The 18,683-nt window shown below is 44.5% G+C and overlaps 1 protein-coding gene across 1 annotated transcript; it reads left to right on the top strand.

Moving 5' to 3' along the window:
• Positions 1-386: 386 nt before the first annotated feature.
• Positions 387-18,523, top strand: ATG14 (autophagy related 14). Its single transcript, XM_065684216.1, has 10 exons — positions 387-613; positions 5,968-6,030; positions 6,166-6,208; positions 6,609-6,690; positions 12,013-12,250; positions 12,700-12,929; positions 13,386-13,503; positions 14,574-14,664; positions 14,774-14,859; positions 17,587-18,523. Exons 1-10 carry the CDS (start codon positions 396-398, stop codon positions 17,891-17,893), a joined length of 1,476 nt encoding a protein of 491 aa, XP_065540288.1. The 5' UTR covers positions 387-395; the 3' UTR covers positions 17,894-18,523.
• Positions 18,524-18,683: the final 160 nt, after the last annotated feature.

Raw genomic sequence — 18,683 nt, 5'->3', positions numbered from 1 at the left:
AAGTTGTTGGGTTTTTACCTCAGATTTGCACAATTCCCCCCCGGTCCCAGTGGAGCCGGGCTGACCTGCCCGCTGTGTACCGCGGCTCACCCACCATGTCCCCCCGCTCCGGGAGCAGGGAGGGGGCAGGTCTGCCTCCTCCAGCAGGTGCTGCCGGCAGCCACGAGTACCGCAGCGTGTGCTGGTGAAGCCGGGGCTGTGCCCGCAGCGTGTGCTGGTGAAGCCGGGGCTGTCCCACCTCTCCTTTCAACACCTGCCCCGGCGCTGGGCTGGGATCCAGGGGCACCGGCCCGGATAGAGCCCTCAACCCGGCCCCTCCGCCTCAGCGCCGTCTTCCCACAATGCCCCTGTTCGCACACAAAGTCCCACGTGACCCGCGGCGCGGGGAGCCCATCATGGCGGCTCCCAGCGGCTGCCGGCCGCAGCCCGGCGGGCAGGGCGGCGGCGCCGGGGCCGTGCCGGCGGCCCTGCGGGGTGCCGAGGAGGACGCGGAGGGGCTGTACGTGGCGGTGGAGCGGTGCCCGCTCTGCAACACCACGCGCCGCCGCCTCACCTGCGCCAAGTGCGTCCAGAGCGGAGACTTCGTCTTCTTCGACGGTCGCGACTCCGAGAGGTACCGGCGGCCCTGAGGGGACGGGGACGGCGGCGGAACGGGACGCGCTCTCTCTGCCCCCCTGCCCCGTCGCCGGAGTGGGGGCAAGGAGCACCCTGCCTTGACTTGGGCCGCCCTTCCCCCGCTCCCCTCAGGGCTGGAGGGGTGGGGGGGGAAGGCGGTTCATCCCCCTTCCCCGCTGTTCAGTCACCACACCGGGGCGGGGGGCTGTAAGCGGGGTCAGGGGAACGGTCCCGCCGCTGCCGGGCCCACCGCTGGGCTGCCTGCTGGGGGGGGGGGGGGGGCAGGCGGGCAGAGCAGCATCCACAGCGTTTTGCTTAAAATAGTAATAATAATTAGTAATACAGCGCCCCTGCTTTCACTGAAGTCAGGTGCAGCTGCCAGCAGGCGTGCCCGTGTTGATGTAGCCGATAGAAGCTCCAGACAGTTCAGGGCAAAAAGAAAGCCATGCAGTAGGATATCTGAAATGCGTATCTATTTTCAGCATCATGTGTTAAAACAGTGGGCTCTGTAAACACTGAATGAAATCAGGAAGGTACGCGAGAAAACACCACTTTTATTTATTTTCTTGCCTATATATACAGCCCTAATCATGGGCACCTCTTTAGAATGACAAGAAATCCCACCAGTTAATCACGTATCTTCCTGCTCTTTTTTGCAGAGCATTGGCCCTACGGAAGGGTGGCTGAAGGAGCCACATATCTTTAAGTAACTATCCTCATTACATGACTGAGATGCAGATTGCCCCTCTGTAGCTGTCGTTCACAAAGTCTGCCCCACACCGGCTCCGGAATAGCTCTGATTTTTTGGCTGACTCTGTGTTCTTGGTCCTTCATTTGTAGCTTCATTAACAGCTGTTGAGAGTGATTTCTTGAACTATTTTGGGAAGGCGGTAAGCAGCATGCAGTGCGGTATGGTCCTTGCACCAAAGGCTCTTGGCGTCCTTCTACCAAGCACACAAACAGCCGCTGGGACAGTGGTGTTTTTTCTGCCATGAACATCAGTGGGAGTGGGCATAGGGTGCCAGCCAGCGTGAATCAGCTTGCAAAATTGAGGCCTTAGTCTGCCACTGGATGGGCTTGCTTCTTTCTTTTTTTTAATGTGAAAAACTGTGTCATGGAACCACAAACTGTATTTAGTAATTCTAAAATAGATGGGAAACCTGTGTTTGTGTGAGACTGCTCAGGGTAATCTGTAGCTTCCACCGAAAAATGGGATTTGGAAGTTGGAATATAAACCAACTATTATATTCCTGCCCATTTTGTAGACTTAAGATTTTGGCTAAATATCAGGCTTAAGTATAGAAATTCAGCTGTAGCCTTCGTTACAGCAGAAGCACTGTAGTTCTGTGTTAACCAAGGCTTAGGAAGTTTCTGCGCACTCCAGAAAAAACATAAAGCAACAGCCTTAGCCAAACTACCAGAAGCAACAGCTTGTTAGGGAAAAAAACAAACCCTCTCTCTGACTTCCTTGTATCTTCTCACATGAAACAAGATAAGCTTTTCTGTCTGACAGTTTTCACTGCATCCTCCTAAGGTGTTTTGACTGTCCTATTCATCTGTGGCTAGAAAATCTGTATATTTACACTGTGATTCTTAACTGCAGCTAGCAAATCTCTTTTTTTTTTCTGTATGTCTTTTTTTCCCCCCTCTGCCCGGACATTGTGGTTCCATCTGCGAGGATCACTGCTGTTCTGTTCTCCTGGGGACTCCCTATATGCTCAATTTCCCCAGGCTTTGCCTCTCCAGCTGCTCAAAACTTTCCCAAGCAGTAGCGCAATTCACTGAAAGCAGCAACCTTGCATTAATGAATTAAAGGAACAACCTCAGATACACAAATAACGCAAAGTGCGTAACGTAATACCACTTGATTGCAGCAGGAAGGTGTAGGAGCAAAGCTCTGTAAAGTTTGGGCTTCTTCTTGTTCTTTTGAAGATAATGGAATTCTTTTTAAAACAATGTTTTTGTCTGTGTTCTATGCTTAATACTTCAAATGGCAGATACAAAAGTGAGAAGGAACTTGTCACTTCAGAGGTCAGTTTTCTGTGTTTCCTCTTTCTTATGCAGTGAGTGGGTGTCTATGAATGTTTTGCAGTGGGAGCACAGAGGGAGGCAGTGACTTTTGAAACGGTGGCCACACACCATGCCAAAGTCATGCAGGGACAGGTGCAGTTAACTGGCTGGATTTCGGAATGTGTTTACTGTCAGCCTTGTTTATTTGTTTATTTTATGCCTTCTAGTAGTACCTTGGCTAATTTTAGATCAACATTATGGCCGGCACTGGAGGAGGCCGACAGGGTCACGACAAGGGCTTTTGGTGTGGCTCAGTTATTAGCGCCGTGTGAGAAATTCAGAATGTGGAAGCATATGGGGTCACTTGGGCCTCCCATTTGTCTTTTTGATGTGTAACAGATGGGAAGGATTATTCCCTCTTGTGGAAAGAAAGCCAGTGTTACTTCTTGTGTCCAATGGTGTTTTTTATTTACAATTTTCTTGTGATTTTTCTGTAGAAGATAATGAATGATTTCATATTCTAACTGTAATTATTTCAGATTTCATTGGACTGTTTTGTGTGTGGACTTTTATAAAAGCAACAGTAAGATTGAAGTTCCTATGTCTGGCAAAAATCACATGCTGTATCTGTGAGGGAGAGAGATTGAGGAGCTGTTAAGGTTAATTATTGAAGTATAGCCATAATTAAGGATGAGTCGTCCGGAAGTCCCCTAGTAAAAACATCACTGACATTCTTCTTTTCATTAGTAATGCATGGTATATTCAAAAGCTAAGCCAGTATCCTGGTGTTGGTTTCAGCTCGGAGACTCCTCTTCCTCCCGGGAGTTTACTCCAGCCTGTCATATGCAGAAATTATCAGAGTGTGTTTTACAGGCGTACTGAATTGCTTTGTCTCATGCGTCTGCAGATGGCAAAAGCCAAAGACAATGTAATTGTGATGTCTACGCCTGACTTCTTTAAGCTGTGGCTTATAATCAGGAATAGTGACTTTTTGCAGGGATGGAGTTTTTTTATAGTGAATAGGTACAGTAATGGGGGTACCTATTGCTGTCCTCAGCTCTTTCAGCATTAATCAGTTCCTGTAGATTAGGAAGTCCTTCCCCTGGTTGCTTCTGTCTAACTATGAGCACGTGGGAATAAGCCAGGTGACCACAGAAAAATCTCAGCTTAATATGGTAAGTCGTGAGGAAAGAGAGACGTTTAATGGATAGTTTGAGATGTTGAGTTTCCTTCTCTCAGTTTACATTTTATGGGAGTTCCTATAATAATTCATCTAAAGTTTTGTTTCTCTGCCAAATCAAAAGGCTGTAGATATATGGAGAAAAATCAGTTACACGATGCAGCGCAATTAACGTTAGGGCTATATAAAGAAATGGAAATGTTTGCTCAGGAGAAACCTGCTGCAGAAGTTTGTAGGAGCTGTTTGACGCAATTGCTGAAGTGCGTGGTGAGCTGCAATTTTTGCAGGCTCTCACAAATATTTCTGTCTTCCCTCAGCAGTAAGAACTTAATTTAGTCCCAGATTCTTGACAGATCATTCAACTTTTTGCTGATGTGATGGACGTGATTTGGGTGATTGCGTTTAGTTAGACTCTGTGCCCATTAATCCGGCTTTGAGAAGAATTGCCAAATTACCCCAGCGCGCTCTCCCTGTGTGAGTGCCGAGTGGTGTGTTTCTGCGCCAAGTTATTTTTGGTTGCAGCCAAAGGTCAGGGGTACAGTAGGTGTGCATTGCTCTGTGGTAAACAGGAGTCTCGTACAGTGCGCTTCTGTAATTTCCATGATGACTGGTGGGTGAGGACACACAGGAAGAAGGAACATGCACTGGGTTGAGCAGCCAGACTCCAGTTGCACCACATTCCTCCGACTCACGCGTGGCCTCTGGCTTTTATGCCAAGCCACCTCCATTTGTATTTGGCTTGTTTTGGAAGGAAAACATATTTTTGCTTGACTATGAGGCAACAACCAGTAGTTCTGTTGTTGTTCTAATGCTGATGCCATCCGGAAGGGTGATTACCTGCTTTCTGAACCCAAAGTTAGTCACTGGGCTTTCAGACTTAAGCACTTCAAGGAAAAAAATGAAGCATTTTCAAATTTTACCTAAAATGACACCCACAAAGTCGAGCAGAGAGGGAGGCCCAATATGCCATCCTATCAAGGCTTACTGTATAATTCTTTCTGAACAAAGATTGGATTTCTGTGAAATAAAGGACTTGGTGAATTGGTAGGTAAAATGTTTGACGGCTGTTAGGGTGAAATTGTCAACTCTACATGCTGCAGGGGGAAATCAGTTGTTTTTCCACAGTGATATAACCCAATACATACTTTTGAGGCATGGATTAGGACAGTGCTGTAACATTGCAAGGACAAAGGAAAGCTGGGAAGTCATACTTTGGCAGAAGACAAAGCACATTTGCTATTTTTAATGTTGCCCAAATCTCTTGGCTGTCTGGCTTGCTCTTGCTGTTAGCTTTGTCGCTTCATGCTTTACTGTAATTTCTCAGTGTGCATCGTTCATATTTTCTTTAAGTGTATTTCTCAATACATTGTGGAACATGGGGGAGAGCAGAACATGGCAGCTGCTGCATATTCAAAGGGTGAAAACACAGGATGATGAAGCCTGAAAAAATTCCCTTCTGATCTGTTCTTTGCAGTTTCCATACCTCAGACATCTATCCGGTGAAGCAGAACTCACACAGACATTCAGGTCATGGACTTATGATAGCTACAGGTGTTTAGTAGAAGACAGTTGAACTCATTGCTGTTACTAAACCAACAAAGATCTGGATGTCATGTAAAAGTCTTGAGAGAGTGCTGTCCTGTTTGGAATCATTAATGAATAAAGTGCAAGACACTTACATGTTAGAAGGGAGAAAATGCTGTGCATAGTGTATCAAAACCTGCATTTCCCAGTACCGGAGTGGACTCAGCTGGTGCCATCACAGCTTGTGAAGTAACACAGTTCAGACTCACTATGGTATCTGAAATAGTATTGTTAATTTCTCCAGTGACTAAAAGTTTTTAGGATACTATATGTTTTTCTTATTCCACAAACAATTGACGTTAATAAGCTGTAAATCTTCTAGAAATAGTAAGTAATTTGCTTACAAGTTTGCTAATACAACGAGCTGATGTTTCCTCAGCTTGGAGGTTCTGTTGCAATTCCAATGAGACGTGCTGTAGAATCCTGCAAGAGTTTTATACATTTAGCCATTATTTCCCAAGACTAAGCCAGAAAGCTGCAGTTTAGAGGCTGCCACAAGCTTTGGTCTTTTTCTCTTTTCAGACAACTTGTAATGCCATATTGTGAAAATACCAATTAAACCCTGTAATCTCTTCTAGGTTTTCAGACAAGAAAGAAAGGCTGATGCGTCTTAAAACCAAACAGAAAGAATTCCAAAAGCAGTAAGTTGCAGTTATTAAATGAAAATAAGCTATAAGAGCTCTCAGAAAAACAGAACAGTTTCTCTAATGTGCTGTTGCTGGAGACAGACCCAGTCCAGATAGTCATAAAACTTTCAATCGTGTTTTTTCCTCTAGTGTTTTGAAGGCCATGGAAGGGAAAGAGATAACTGATCAGCTGGTGAGTTGTTCAAAGTGTCCCATAGTTTTTAAACTCTCTGAATTCCTAGATCTCATAGTTTAAAGTTACAGTTTACCTTGAGGGTATTGTGTTGCTTTCCCAAAGAGCTTGTTTGTAAGCACAACTGAAATTGGCTCTGCAAGCAGAGCGCTCCGAGCTGTTTTCATTTCTTATCAGATACTTGTTCAATAACTTACTCTGATTGACTTTATACTAAGCATTCAGTTTGTTTGTGGCATTCTTCTGTGCGCACAACAGCATATGAAATATTTATTTGTTCATATGATCAATTAAGAGCATCCTGCTACTTTTGCACTAAAGCTGCTGGTTTTGTTGTTAATCATTAGTCAGTGTGTTTGAAGTCTTTTCTGCCCTAGAGTTGCTGAATGTTCTTTTTCAGAGATGGAAAATAATGTCTTGCAAGATGAGGATTGAGCAGCTGAAACAGACCATTTGCAAAGAAAATGATGAAATGACAAGATGTGAGTAATGCCTGTGCTTTTGCAATGTGGGAAACTGTGTACCTTAAAGTGAAAAATCAATTGATGTGAATTTGAATCTTAAGGTTTTAAAAATGATGAATTTTCAAACCATCACTTCTTAAATCAACTTGAAGGCAAATCGGTGAGTGGATTTTAGCCTTTTCATGCTTGGGTTTTAATTAGCAAACAGTAGACATTATTCAGCTGGATGCAGTCATTTTGCAACAGCTTTAAAAGTAAATGCTTAGCAGCCTGTGACTTTGGCTTTGTCCCTAGAGATGGCTTTATTTAGTGTGGTGTTCCTGATCACTTCCTCTTGATAAAGAGGAGGCGAGTGGCTCTGCAGCTGTTAGGAATTTCATGTACTGATGAATTTTAACCCACACCTGTCTAGAAATCCTAAAATCCTACCAGAGCAAGAGCCATTGAAATATGGCATAGGCTGGGGAGTTGCTCTCTGTCAGCAGCTTCTGTTTTGAAACTCATTAGATTTTTTGCTCATGAGAGATTTGTAGGACCATTTTTCAGAAGAGAATGTGCAGCACTCTTTACAGCCTGTGTGCAAAGGAAATACAGGGAGCATATTCAAAAGCATATTGATTGAATCAGGAATGTTTTTATGACTTGAAATTCAAAGTGAGCCATAGAGAGAGTGAAAGCAGAGGCATGTACTTGACAATAGTTATAAAGGAATAGCACAAGCATGTGATGATAACATCAAAAAGGCTGAGATGCAAAATGGTTTCAATTAATGAGGATGAATAGTAACAACAAGAAATGTAAAATAAGAAAAAGATGAAGTAGATAAGTCTATTAATTAACGGGAAAGACAGCAAATAACAGTGCAGAGAAGTCTGAAGCATTCAGCATCTTTTTTGCTTCATCTTCTCACAAAGAAATGTGATCAGCTGTTCAGCCAGGTTAAATTTTACATCACAGGAGGACTGCACACTGAGGAAAGAAAACAGCCAGCTAAATATTATTTTATGGCAGCAAGGCCTTATGAGATTTTCCTTAGGGAACTTACTGAGCAAGCTGTAGTTGTCTGTGGAGGACTTGAGAACACATGGGACAGAGGATGTCCCAGGAAACCGAGTGAAAACAGTATCAGTTTTCAAAGGGTGGAGGAAGGGAGAACCTTAAACTGGTGATACAGTCATGCCATTATAAACCTTTGGTCACTTAGCAAGTAGCTAGAAGGTAATGTAATTAAAAATAGGCATCACTTTGTTAAGAATGGTCCATGTCAAATCAACCCCTTGTCTGAGGATCACATGGAGGATAAAGCAGAAGATGCAACATGCCTTGCCTTTGGGCGCTACACCAAACCATCTCATGAGCAAGCAAAAACATTTGCTCAGGATGTAATCACTGTAAGATTGATAAAAAAGGGCAGAAAAGCTGCATTTAGAGGGTGGTGATACTTGTCAAACTGAGGAGGTGAGACAGGTGGAGCTCAGCAGGAGCTGGTTCCTGGCCCATTTTTGTTCAATATTTTCCATAATAGCTTGCATGGTAGAATAGAAGGTAGAATGGAAGAAGCCAAGGTGAATGATGATACGAATTCTGTGGAAAACAGGATCAAATTCAAAGTCGTGCAGATAACTTGACAGTGTCATCTGAGAAGGACAAAGTCAACTGCACATTGTTTAGGAAAGACAAACATACAAACACAAAGCGGGGAACAGTGGTGAGATTTGACAGGAGAGGATCAGGGGAATTATAGGAAGGGGGCCTACAAGGATGCTGGGGAGGAACTCTTCATTAGGGACTGTAGTGACAGGACAAGGGGTAACGGGTTAAAACTTAAACAGGGGAAGTTTAGATTGGATATAAGGAAGAAGTTCTTTACTGTAAGGGCGGTGAGGCACTGGAATGGGTTGCCCAGGGAAGTTGTGAATGCTCCATCCCTGGTGGTGTTCAAGGCCAGGTTGGACAGAGCCTTGGGTGGGATGGTTTAGTGTGAGGTGTCCCTGCCCATGGCAGGGGGTTTGGAACTAGATGATCTTAAGGCCCTTTCCAACCATAACTGTTCTATGATTCTATGAATTACTATTAAAATAGAAATTATCAATCTAATGCTGCTTCAGAAAGATTCAGACCTCATTCTGTGTTATCCTAATGTAAGTATTGTATTTAAGGTGGAAGTAGTTTTCCTGCTGTTCCCAGCATTGGTGTTTCCTCAGTGGGGGTCTGGTGTCCAATTTGAGCTATTTAAGAAAGTTGAAAATCAACCGGAGAAAGTCTGGAGGAGCATATTAGGAATAAAACACGAGGAACATCTAGGAAAATTTATTTTTGGTTTAGAGAATAGGAAGGTGAACAGAAGCAAGCTTTTCAGTACATTGAAGAATACTATCAAGTCAATAAACTACTTTTTCTCATTACCCTGTGAAGAAAGGAGGAAGTCAATATGACTTCGAGTACCTTAGTCACCTTTTCTCAAAATGCAGCTCTGCAGCTGGTAAAACTTTGGGACTAACTGGGAAGTGGAGTTCCTCCACTTCTCTGCTCTTCTGTGCAGTGTATTCTCTGCAGCTTTTTGGAACTTCTTGGGTTTACAGTGAACTTAATTAGAGTTAACCCATGAACTGATCTAACTATTGCCCAGCTGATCTATTATTAGCTCAGTTACCCCAAAATTGCTTATGCAGATAGACCAAAAATGAATTCTTGCCATGAGTAGCCAGTAGATCAGAAACCCAACTTGGTTCACTCTTGAGCACATTAGAAAATGTAAATAGGTTTCTTCTCTTCTATTGGATATGGCATAGTTTAGTTACCTGAAGTAAGAACCATCTCTAGTACACTGAGTTCCTGCTTTTAGAGTTGACTCCTCTGGATACCTCAATAATTGGTTCTTCTTCAAATGAAGTTTTAAAATACATGTGTTTGCCTTCTGTCTGTGGAGAAGAGTTCAAGGCGACGATCTTGCACATATCTGGCAGAGCTCTCTGTTGGGCAGATAGCGGTGTGCCCGAGCTTGCATTCATCAGCCAGTGTAGATGTGTGGGACACAGAGGTGTCCTGAAATACTCCTGGGGACAAATTTTAATCACCTCATTAACTGGATCAGAAAGCAAAAGTGCTATGCCAAAAAAAGGACTGTTGTTTCTGCACCGGGACTACTAAAGAGGAAGTGTGTGCGCAGTGTTCTCCCCTGCTTCTCAAATAATTGCTGTTGGACCTGCAGAAAAGGGAGTTCACGCTATGAACATGAATGTGAAAATTGAGCAGATGGACGTTTTACTCTTCTTCTGTCTCTTATTCTTTATGCAAAGGGGGAGTTCGGGAATGAATGCAAGCATTAACTGATTTTCTATTAATGTTACAGGAATACTTAAAGGAGGTTGAATTACTAGCTAGCATGTAGGGATTCTTGGTATCGCTCAAGGAAAAGTTGATTTTTCTATGGTTCCTCTGACAGGGGGTCATTTATTTTATAAACCTGAGGATTATTAGTTCTTACCTGCACAGAGAAGCTGTTCTCACCTTCTTTAATGTGGGACTCTGCATCTCCCACATGTCAGATCTTGCTTCTTACCAAACACACATCATGGATGGCAACAGATCAGATAGATGACTAGAAATAATTCCTGACGTTCAGAGGAAGCACCCTCTTGTGTCTGCAGGGGCAAGCATACGCAGGGGGCTTCCAGCAATCCTGGTCTCCCACCCTACCAGGTGAGGGACCAGCCAGTTCCAGCTCTGCAGGTGCAAACCAGGACTAACAGAAAGCTATCGTGTGCCACCTGAACATGGCTGAGCACAGACCTGTGGATGGGGATCAGTCTTGGGTCCCAGTCTTTGGATGTAGCCTTTTATTCCTCCCGTAGTGGGAAGACTGACAGACTGAATGTGTTGTTTGAGATAACTATAGCTGCTTAGAAGTTTTCTTGATTTTAGTAATAATAGAATGCAGCTTTTTTGAGTAGCAGATGCCACAGAGAATTCTTACTGTAACTCTGATTTCATCTGTGCCTTGCAATCAACCTAGATCAGTAAAATGATGTCAGGGCTTAGTGCTTCCATTCTGTGCAAGGAACAGTTATCCCACTTCTTGATTGCAAGAAAGTAATGCCTTGCTCTGATAGAATCTGACTAACGCTATGTCTTTTGAGCCATAAAACCAGGAAGTGAGCACCTAGCAGATGGGGGCTTTTGTTCAAACTAGGGTTTTGACATTAAGAGTTTTAGGCATGTATTTGGGGAATATTTCTGTGTGCTTTTGAAGGACAGAGGTGGCTGACTCTAGCACCATATGTTTGTGGAAGCATTACTGCAGTCAGTTATTGTATAGGAGAATAAGCAGGTGCTCTTGAAGGATATTTTTCTAAGCTATAGTATGCCTGGCGCATGGAGTAAATTTGTGCAGTTGCAGTACTGTACAGTACATAAGCTCATTCCTGGAGAAGGCTCCAGGGAGATCTTAGAGCAACTTCCAGTACCTAAAGGGACTGACAAGAAAGGTGGAGAGGGACTTTTTGTAAGGGCCTGTAGGGATAGGACAAGGGGGAATGGCTTTAAACTGACAGAGGGGAGATTGAAATTAGATATGAGGAAGAAGTTCTTCACTGTGAGGGTGCTGAGGCGCTGGCACAGATTGCCCAGGGAAGCTGTGGCTGCCCCATCCCTGGCAGTGTTCAAGACCAGATTGAACGGGACTTGGAGCAACCTGGTCTAGTGGAAGGTGTCCCTGCCCGTGGCAGGGGGGTGGAACTGGGTGAGCTTTGAGATCCCTCCCAGCCCAAACCATTCTGTGATTCTGTGATTTCTCGTTTTGTGACTGGAAAGGGAGACAGTCACTGTTCCCTTGTGGTAACACAGAGTCTGCATCATTGGGATCCAAGTGCTTTAAGAGCACGTACATGAATGCAAAGCCCAAACACCATACATTAATAGCAGCAGTGATGCCAGAAATGGTGAATGAAGATGCTATCAGCTCTTGATTTTGGCTGCAAGCAGTGCCTGTCTTTTTGGCCAACACCATGCAAACATGTACAGTCAAACTATTTCTGTCGTGATGATTACCTCAGAAGTTTAATTAAACTGTGAGATCTTGGCTTTTCTGCTCTAAATCAAAAAATAGCTGGGTAAAAGATAGGGAAAGAATAGTCCCAAGTTCAGTCTCTCTGGAGATCTTCAGAAAAGATTAAAAAGTTGTACCACTGTGCAGCTGGAAAACGTGAATAGTTTAGCAGGGTTTTCTGCTTTAAGCTGTTCTAGATCTTCTTTGCTATGAATATTAATAATGCTTGTCTCAGGCTTACTACAAGTACCTCACTGTTCCTTTCCCAAGGCTAACATCTGCCATTTTCACAGATGCAGAGGGGCTTCTCAGAATTAAAGAGGAGAACCAGAAACATTATCGCAGGGCTCAGCGGCATCAGGAGAAAAAAGAGAAGATCCAGAGGCATAACCACAAGCTGGGAGACTTGGTAGAGAAAAAAGCCTATGACTTGAAAACCCAGTATGAGCATCTGGCAAATCTTCGTCGGATGCATATCCTAGAGCTAACATCAGTCATATTTCCCATTGAAGAAGTAAAGACAAGCATGAGGTATAGAAGGTTTATCCTTTTGGCTTAATTTGACTTAGCTTTAGACACCCAGAAGTGAGTCATGTAAGTCTAAGCTAGACACTCTGGCTCCCTTAGCATCTGTGGGGAGGAGGAGGTGTTTCCCAAAGGCAAAGCATCTCGCCCAAAACACAGAGGTCCAGAACAGAAGAATCTGGAGGTGCTAGCATCTCCCCCAGAAGAGATCTGAGGAATGTGTCCAATGTTAAACTTTCTTAAAATAGATAAATTTGTAAACTTTCTTAAAATAGATAAATAAAATAAAAAATCCTGGAACAAAGGGAAGTAGTTTTGGGAATGAGGAACTTTGCAGGAGTGTTTCTACAAGATTTTGCTCTCTGTGAAATGTGGCAAAGTGCCTGCCAAGTGTATCTCTGACTGTATTTTTAACACTTCTTTAAAAACACTTCGTTCCCCTTCGGGTGTTACAGAGATCCTGCAGATGTGTCTTCTGAGAGCGACAATGCTATGACCTCTAGCACTGTGAGCAAGCTTGCAGAAGCCAGGAGAACCACATATCTTTCTGGAAGGTGGGTGTGTGATGATCACAACGGGGACACCAGCATCAGCATCACAGGACCGTGGATAACCCTTCCTAATAATGGAGACTATTCAGCATATTACAACTGGGTGGAAGAGAAGAAGACTACACAAGGACCGGGTAAGGAGCAAGGTTTGCTTAGACATCTGGGATCCTCCAGAAGCCGTAGAACTTGCAGCCTTGGATGCCAGCAGAAGGCACTGAGGAGCAGTAGCCCAGTCCATTTGTTCTCACCCGGACAAACCTGAATCAGAAATAAACACCAGTATAAGGATTAGTCCACTGAAACCCTCTTTTGCAGGAAATGCTCACTGGGACGTATTACAGTGTAATAAAGAGATAAAGTTAATTATTCACAGTTTTGACATGGTGCACATGCTGTCGTTTCAACAGGAATCCCAAGAATTACTACTTTCTACCAACTTCTGACAGATGTCACTGTAAATAATTGTTGAATTCAGGCTATTCACAATACTAATAAATGACATTTTCCAGAGTAGACTTCAGTGACACATTGACACATCCACTGAGGCTTCATTTGAAATGAGACTTTCATGATGCTTTTATTTCTTTTAGATATGGAACATAATAACCCTGCTTACACTATCAGTGCTGCATTGTGCTATGCAACTCAGCTTGTTAACACTCTGTCCCTCATACTTGATGTAAATCTTCCCAAGAAGCTCTGCAACAGGCAAGTAAATGCAAGCCTTTGAGGTGAATCAGTGACTAATTTTGACTGATCTTAATTCTGTTTGGGTTTGGGAACAAAGTCATTGCTGTGTGGTACCAGTTGATGTCTCATGTATTATTGTACTGTTTAATTTGGGGTGGAGGACTAGTAGGGTTTTAGACCACAGTCCATAGTGCCTCCTTCCTTTTTTACCTCCTGAGAGTGTAGACCAGCCACCATAGTTGAAAATAATAGCTTTCTAATTGACATATTCAGCATCCTCAAATTGGAAATGAAATATGACATCCGTGAATAGCACTTTTCATTTTATGAGACCCTACTGTGCTTTACAAAATCCCAGACCAATTCAGCAACCCTTAGTCATATTGAATAGCTCCACTACATTAAGTGCTGCCGAACAAGGCTTTATAATGGCATGGTAGCAGTGTGATTCTCTTTGGGATAAAACGCCAATGGGGAGCATAGCTGGCTGCCAGACAGCTGGGAGAGTATTGTGTAAATCCCATGATGAAAACCACTGTTAGATTTTTAATGTCAATCTGGAATAGATGGAGTCTTTACAGAAGTACTGAGGGAGCTGTAGACCTGTTTAGTCTTCTGGGATCTCAGATATGCTGCTGAGATGCTTTTAAGTGTTTAATATAGTGATTGCCAAATTGAGGGCACAAAAGTGTAGGGTCTCTGTGTGGGGAGTTTATACTGTCACTTGGGATCTCAGCCTTCACAGAAGGAAAAGCTTGGGAACAGGAAATGATGCAGGATTTAAAAGGAGAGCCAAAATAGCTTGTCTACAGTGGATCTTTGAGTTTCATACACCTGTCCTGTTGAAGTGGGTGAGACTAGTGCAAGCAGTGCTGGTTGATGAAATGCTAACAGTCTTGCTAGCTGAAAAAATAACCTCCTAAATACTCTCAAACTGGTTGTACAGTTTAAACAAGTGCTCCCTTTGAGCACGTTTGCTCTGGGGTTTATTAGGAAGCCAGGACGCAGAATGCTGATGTCTCCAGAGAGTGTATTTTCACAGCATTGTGCTGTCTATTCATGTATATGTGTGTATGGTCTTTCAATAGCGAGTTCTGTGGAGAGAACCTCAGCAGACACAGGTTCACGCGGGCGGTGAAGAAGCTGAATGCTAATATCCTGCACCTTTGCTTCTCTCAGGTAGGGGAAATGCACATTGGGATTCTCTAAATAGCTTTTGAAAGATCAGCTGTGCCTGCGGTTTCCCACTGTAACTGATCATGTCTCTTTCTTACCTTCCACATGGCAGCATGTAAATTTAGATCTGTTGCACCCACTGCATACGCTCAGGAACCTTATGTACCTGGTCAGCCCAGACACCAAGAACTTGGGCAGGTAAGAAAAGCAGTATCTCAACTCACCTGTGACTGAATCCCATTTGGAGTAATGCATTTGCCTTGTTGCTTAGGAGGGAAATTCTTCTCATCTGCTGTACCTATAGATCAGTCCTCAGCACATCAGAAATCAGGGTGGTTACAAGGAGGAGACAAGAGAAAAAGGGAGTCCCAAGTAGGAAATCAGGTTTCAGAGATGTGTGTGCAGTGCTGCTGCATGTGGCAGGCTCTTCTGGAGCCCTTGTAGCTGATTATGGACTTGTTTCCTGTATGCTCAGAAGCAGAAACTCCTTCCCTCCAGGGGACAGCAGTACCTGTGCCAGGCAGTCCCACTGTGCTCCAAGTACCACCCTACCCACATCTTGCCAACATGTAAATACCTGAGAGCATCCAGCAGTTTAAACCCTAAAACAAACACTAGGTAAACCTTCCCCAAAATACTTCCACTGAGTGAACACCCTAGAACAAAGTTGGCACTTCAAATAATATTAATTTATATGTAAATTCAGATTAAAAGTCGACTTTTCTGCTGTTAGTACACGATGAAAAGAAAATCAGTTCCTGTGGGCCGTGCACACCATGTTTAATAATCTTTTTTTACAACATTGATTTCCTGTTGGGATAATTCCATCACAAGTCACTTGTGCCTGAGACAGTCTGCAAATATTTGTTTAATCGGACTAGTGCTTTATTCCCCTTAAACTCAGTAATGTTCCAAATTCTACTTTTCTACTTTGTTCTCATGTACAGATCTAGTCTTATTTAAAAGCCTTCAGTACCACTAAGGAGAACATCACTTCCCTTATGTTCTCTGGGTATAGCCGTACTGGTTCAACCCAAAGGTATGGGGAGCCAAATCTTTGTAGCGTAGCTCAGTTTGGAAGAAAATGGGTGCTTGCTGCACGCCTGAAAACAAGGAGAGTGCAGGAAATACCCAGAGAATGAAGAACTGTTGTAAAAGGTCCAAGTGCCACTGTGGGTCTCACTTCGTGTGCAGATGTTACAGAGCTCCCCATGCATCAGTCAGGTCCATGTAGTGAACCCAGACGTTACAGGGAAGAGTTAGAGAAAACAGCGACCAGCGAGGGGTATAGTTTAGTCTGTATGAAACTGACTTAGCTTGCTGGGCATGATATTGACGGATGATTTCTTTTCCACACCTTCATGGGGAGAAAATACAGGCTAGCAAATGGCTTTGTAGTCACCAGTGGAAGCAAATAGTCTGAACTAGGTTGCAACAAGGCAAATGTGCTTAACACAGAGATTAATTACCCACAAGAATGAAGGTGGGGATTCTCTGTTTCCTTATGTCATCCTGTCAAGGCTGGATGAGTTTCTGGAATGGATGCTTTCATCAGGCTAATGGGCAGTTACTGGGCTAAGGACAGGGGGAACAGGGTAGAAAGTAATGGCCTTTGTTAGAGAGGAGGTCACTGGAGATGATCTAATGGTCCCTCTGGTCTTAAACCTGATGACTCTCATGTTGCCTTGTTAAGCAAAATGCTCTGCCAGAAGGCAGTGCTCCCATTCCTTTCTGGCTTATGAAAGAGGAGCGTTTACCTTTGATTTCTCAGCTGTCTGCAAAGTTTGCAGCAACCAGCTCTCTTTATTTTCCTTTAGATATCTAAGTCTATAGTTACCTGATAGTCTCCTTTATAAGCTGCTGTTTTCAGATACATATAATTTTACCAAGCTTTAATTGTCTGGATTAAAATTTTCCATGGTAAATCACTGATTCAGGCTCCCTGTCCCACTAAGGCTGGAGAAATGCTCTTATTACCCACGTTAAATTCTTAACTCCTGTTTTGCTGAGCAGCTTTGTGCTTTGGAATGAACTTTGCCAGGGATACTGCTTGCTGTGGGGGATCCACCTTTCACCGCCTCCATGAACACCTCTCTGACCTCTGGAACTGCCTGCTTTGGCTCAATAAAGGTGTTCCAGCTTTTGGCAAAGCAGTGGGATGGGGCGGGATGCAATTGCTTCTCCCACCAGGCAGTGGCAGCAGGGAATATGGAGTCACAGCGCAGGTGGGTTTGGTCGGGACCTCTGGGGATCCAGCCCATGGCTCCACTCAAAGCAGAGCCAACTAGAGCAAGTTGCTCAGGACGAGAGGCCAGGAGGGGTTTAAGTATCACCAGAGGAGATTCCCCAGCCTCTCTGGGCAACCTCTTCCAGTGTTTGACCAGCTGCATAGTAAAAAAGATCTTGCAATGCTGCTCAGGGTGAAGTGCTGCAATGGGAAGTCTGCACTAGTGAGCTGTGCCAGCCCAGTTCTGTAAGCTGTAACCTACACCCTTCTTGCTGACAGAGCTGCAGCTGCCTTGGCCTGGCCAGGCCTAGCATTAAAAATAAAAGCTGTTCCCCATCAAGCTGAGATTTCCACCAGCGGAGCTGTGAGTTATTATCAATAGCTTTTTCTTTTGTGTGTACATGTTTCACTATCCCCTGCCAAAGCAGAACATCTCTTCTGCCGTTCTTGCTCTGTGGTTTGGAACCCAGCTATCACTTCCTCGGCCAACTGTTCTCATTTCACCATTGTCTACAGTTAGCTCTGTAGCCAGTGAGTTTCTCTTTGCCAGCTTATAGACACAGAGGTGTTGTAATTCCTCTGCTGTACGCATGACAGAGCAGGGTGCTTTGGCATGCCCAGGACTCATACAAGCAAACGGACAGTGCCTCTCCTGCATGGTACCAAACAGGCTGATGGCCCTGTGTTCATGTTCACAGGTCTGGGCCTTTCGAAATCAGTGCTGATCTTGAAGACTCCATGGAGTTTGTGGATCCCAGTGCCACCGGTGAGACAGATGAGAGTGGAGATGAGCACGTCAGCGATGAAGAGACAGACCTAGGGACGGACTGGGAGAATCTGCCAAGCCCCAGGTTCTGTGACATCCCCTCTCAGCAGGTGGAGATGCTGCAGAGCCAGAGCACACAGGTATCTCAGCCCATTGCCAGCAGCAGTGCTGGTGGAATGATCTCTTCTGCTGCTGCCTCGGTGACCTCGTGGCTGAAGGCGTACACTGGACATCGCTAACAAGCATGGCAAAAGGATCACAGGATCTGTGGAAGGAATCCCTCCCCAACAATGCTGTAGTAAACCTTACATATTCAGTTAAGTAGTGCCTGGAACAAAGAAAAGGTCAGACTTTCATTTTGTAAACCAGAAAAACCTTTTTATTTACCCAAGATGACTGTGATGGTACCATTTTGTAAATTAGCTAGCTACGGACTCTGACGGATTCTGTGATGGCACTTTTGTGTCTTGGTTCTGTCTGCATTGTTGAGTACCCGGGGAGTTACAGAGCAGTCAGTCTTGCCTGTGTGCCTGGGAAAATCTTGGAGCAGATTCCCCTGGAAGGCATGCTAAGGCACATGACCTTGACACGCTTGTGAGGTGGGCTGATGCCAACCTTATGAAGTTCAGCCATGCCAAGTGCAAGGTCCTACACCTGGGTCGGAGCAATCCCAGGCACAGCTACAGGTTGGGCAAGAAGAGATTCAGAGCGGCCCTGCAGAGAAGGACTTGGGGGTGCTGGTCGATGAGAAAATGAACATGAGCCGGCTTCAGTGTGCGCTCGCAGCCCAGAAAGCCAACCATATCCTGGGCTGCATCAAAAGGTGCATGACCAGCAGGTCGAAGGAGGTGATCCTGCCCCTCTGCTCTGCTCTTGTGAGACCTCACCTGGAGCATTGTGTGCAGTTCTGGTGTCCTCAACATAAAAAGGACATGGAACTGCTGGAACAAGTCCAGAGGAGGCCACGAGGATGATCAGGGGACTGGAGCACCTCCCGTATGAAGACAGGCAGAGAAAGTTGGGGCTGTT

Source organism: Lathamus discolor, chromosome 6, assembly GCF_037157495.1.
Source record: "Lathamus discolor isolate bLatDis1 chromosome 6, bLatDis1.hap1, whole genome shotgun sequence".
Taxonomy (NCBI): Eukaryota; Metazoa; Chordata; class Aves; order Psittaciformes; family Psittacidae; genus Lathamus; species Lathamus discolor.
The sequence above is the reverse complement of the archived record's forward strand: the minus strand, read 5'-3'. Positions and strand labels throughout refer to the sequence as shown.

Coding starts and splice junctions, on each gene's coding strand:
- ATG14 (XM_065684216.1), top strand. CDS start 396: ATGGCGGCTCCCAGCGGCTGCCGGCCGCAGCCCGGCGGGCAGGGCGGC. Junction 6,031..6,165: donor CAGAAAGAATTCCAAAAGCA/GTAAGTTGCAGT, acceptor TTTTTCCTCTAG/TGTTTTGAAGGCCATGGAAG. Junction 12,930..13,385: donor GAAGACTACACAAGGACCGG/GTAAGGAGCAAG, acceptor TATTTCTTTTAG/ATATGGAACATAATAACCCT.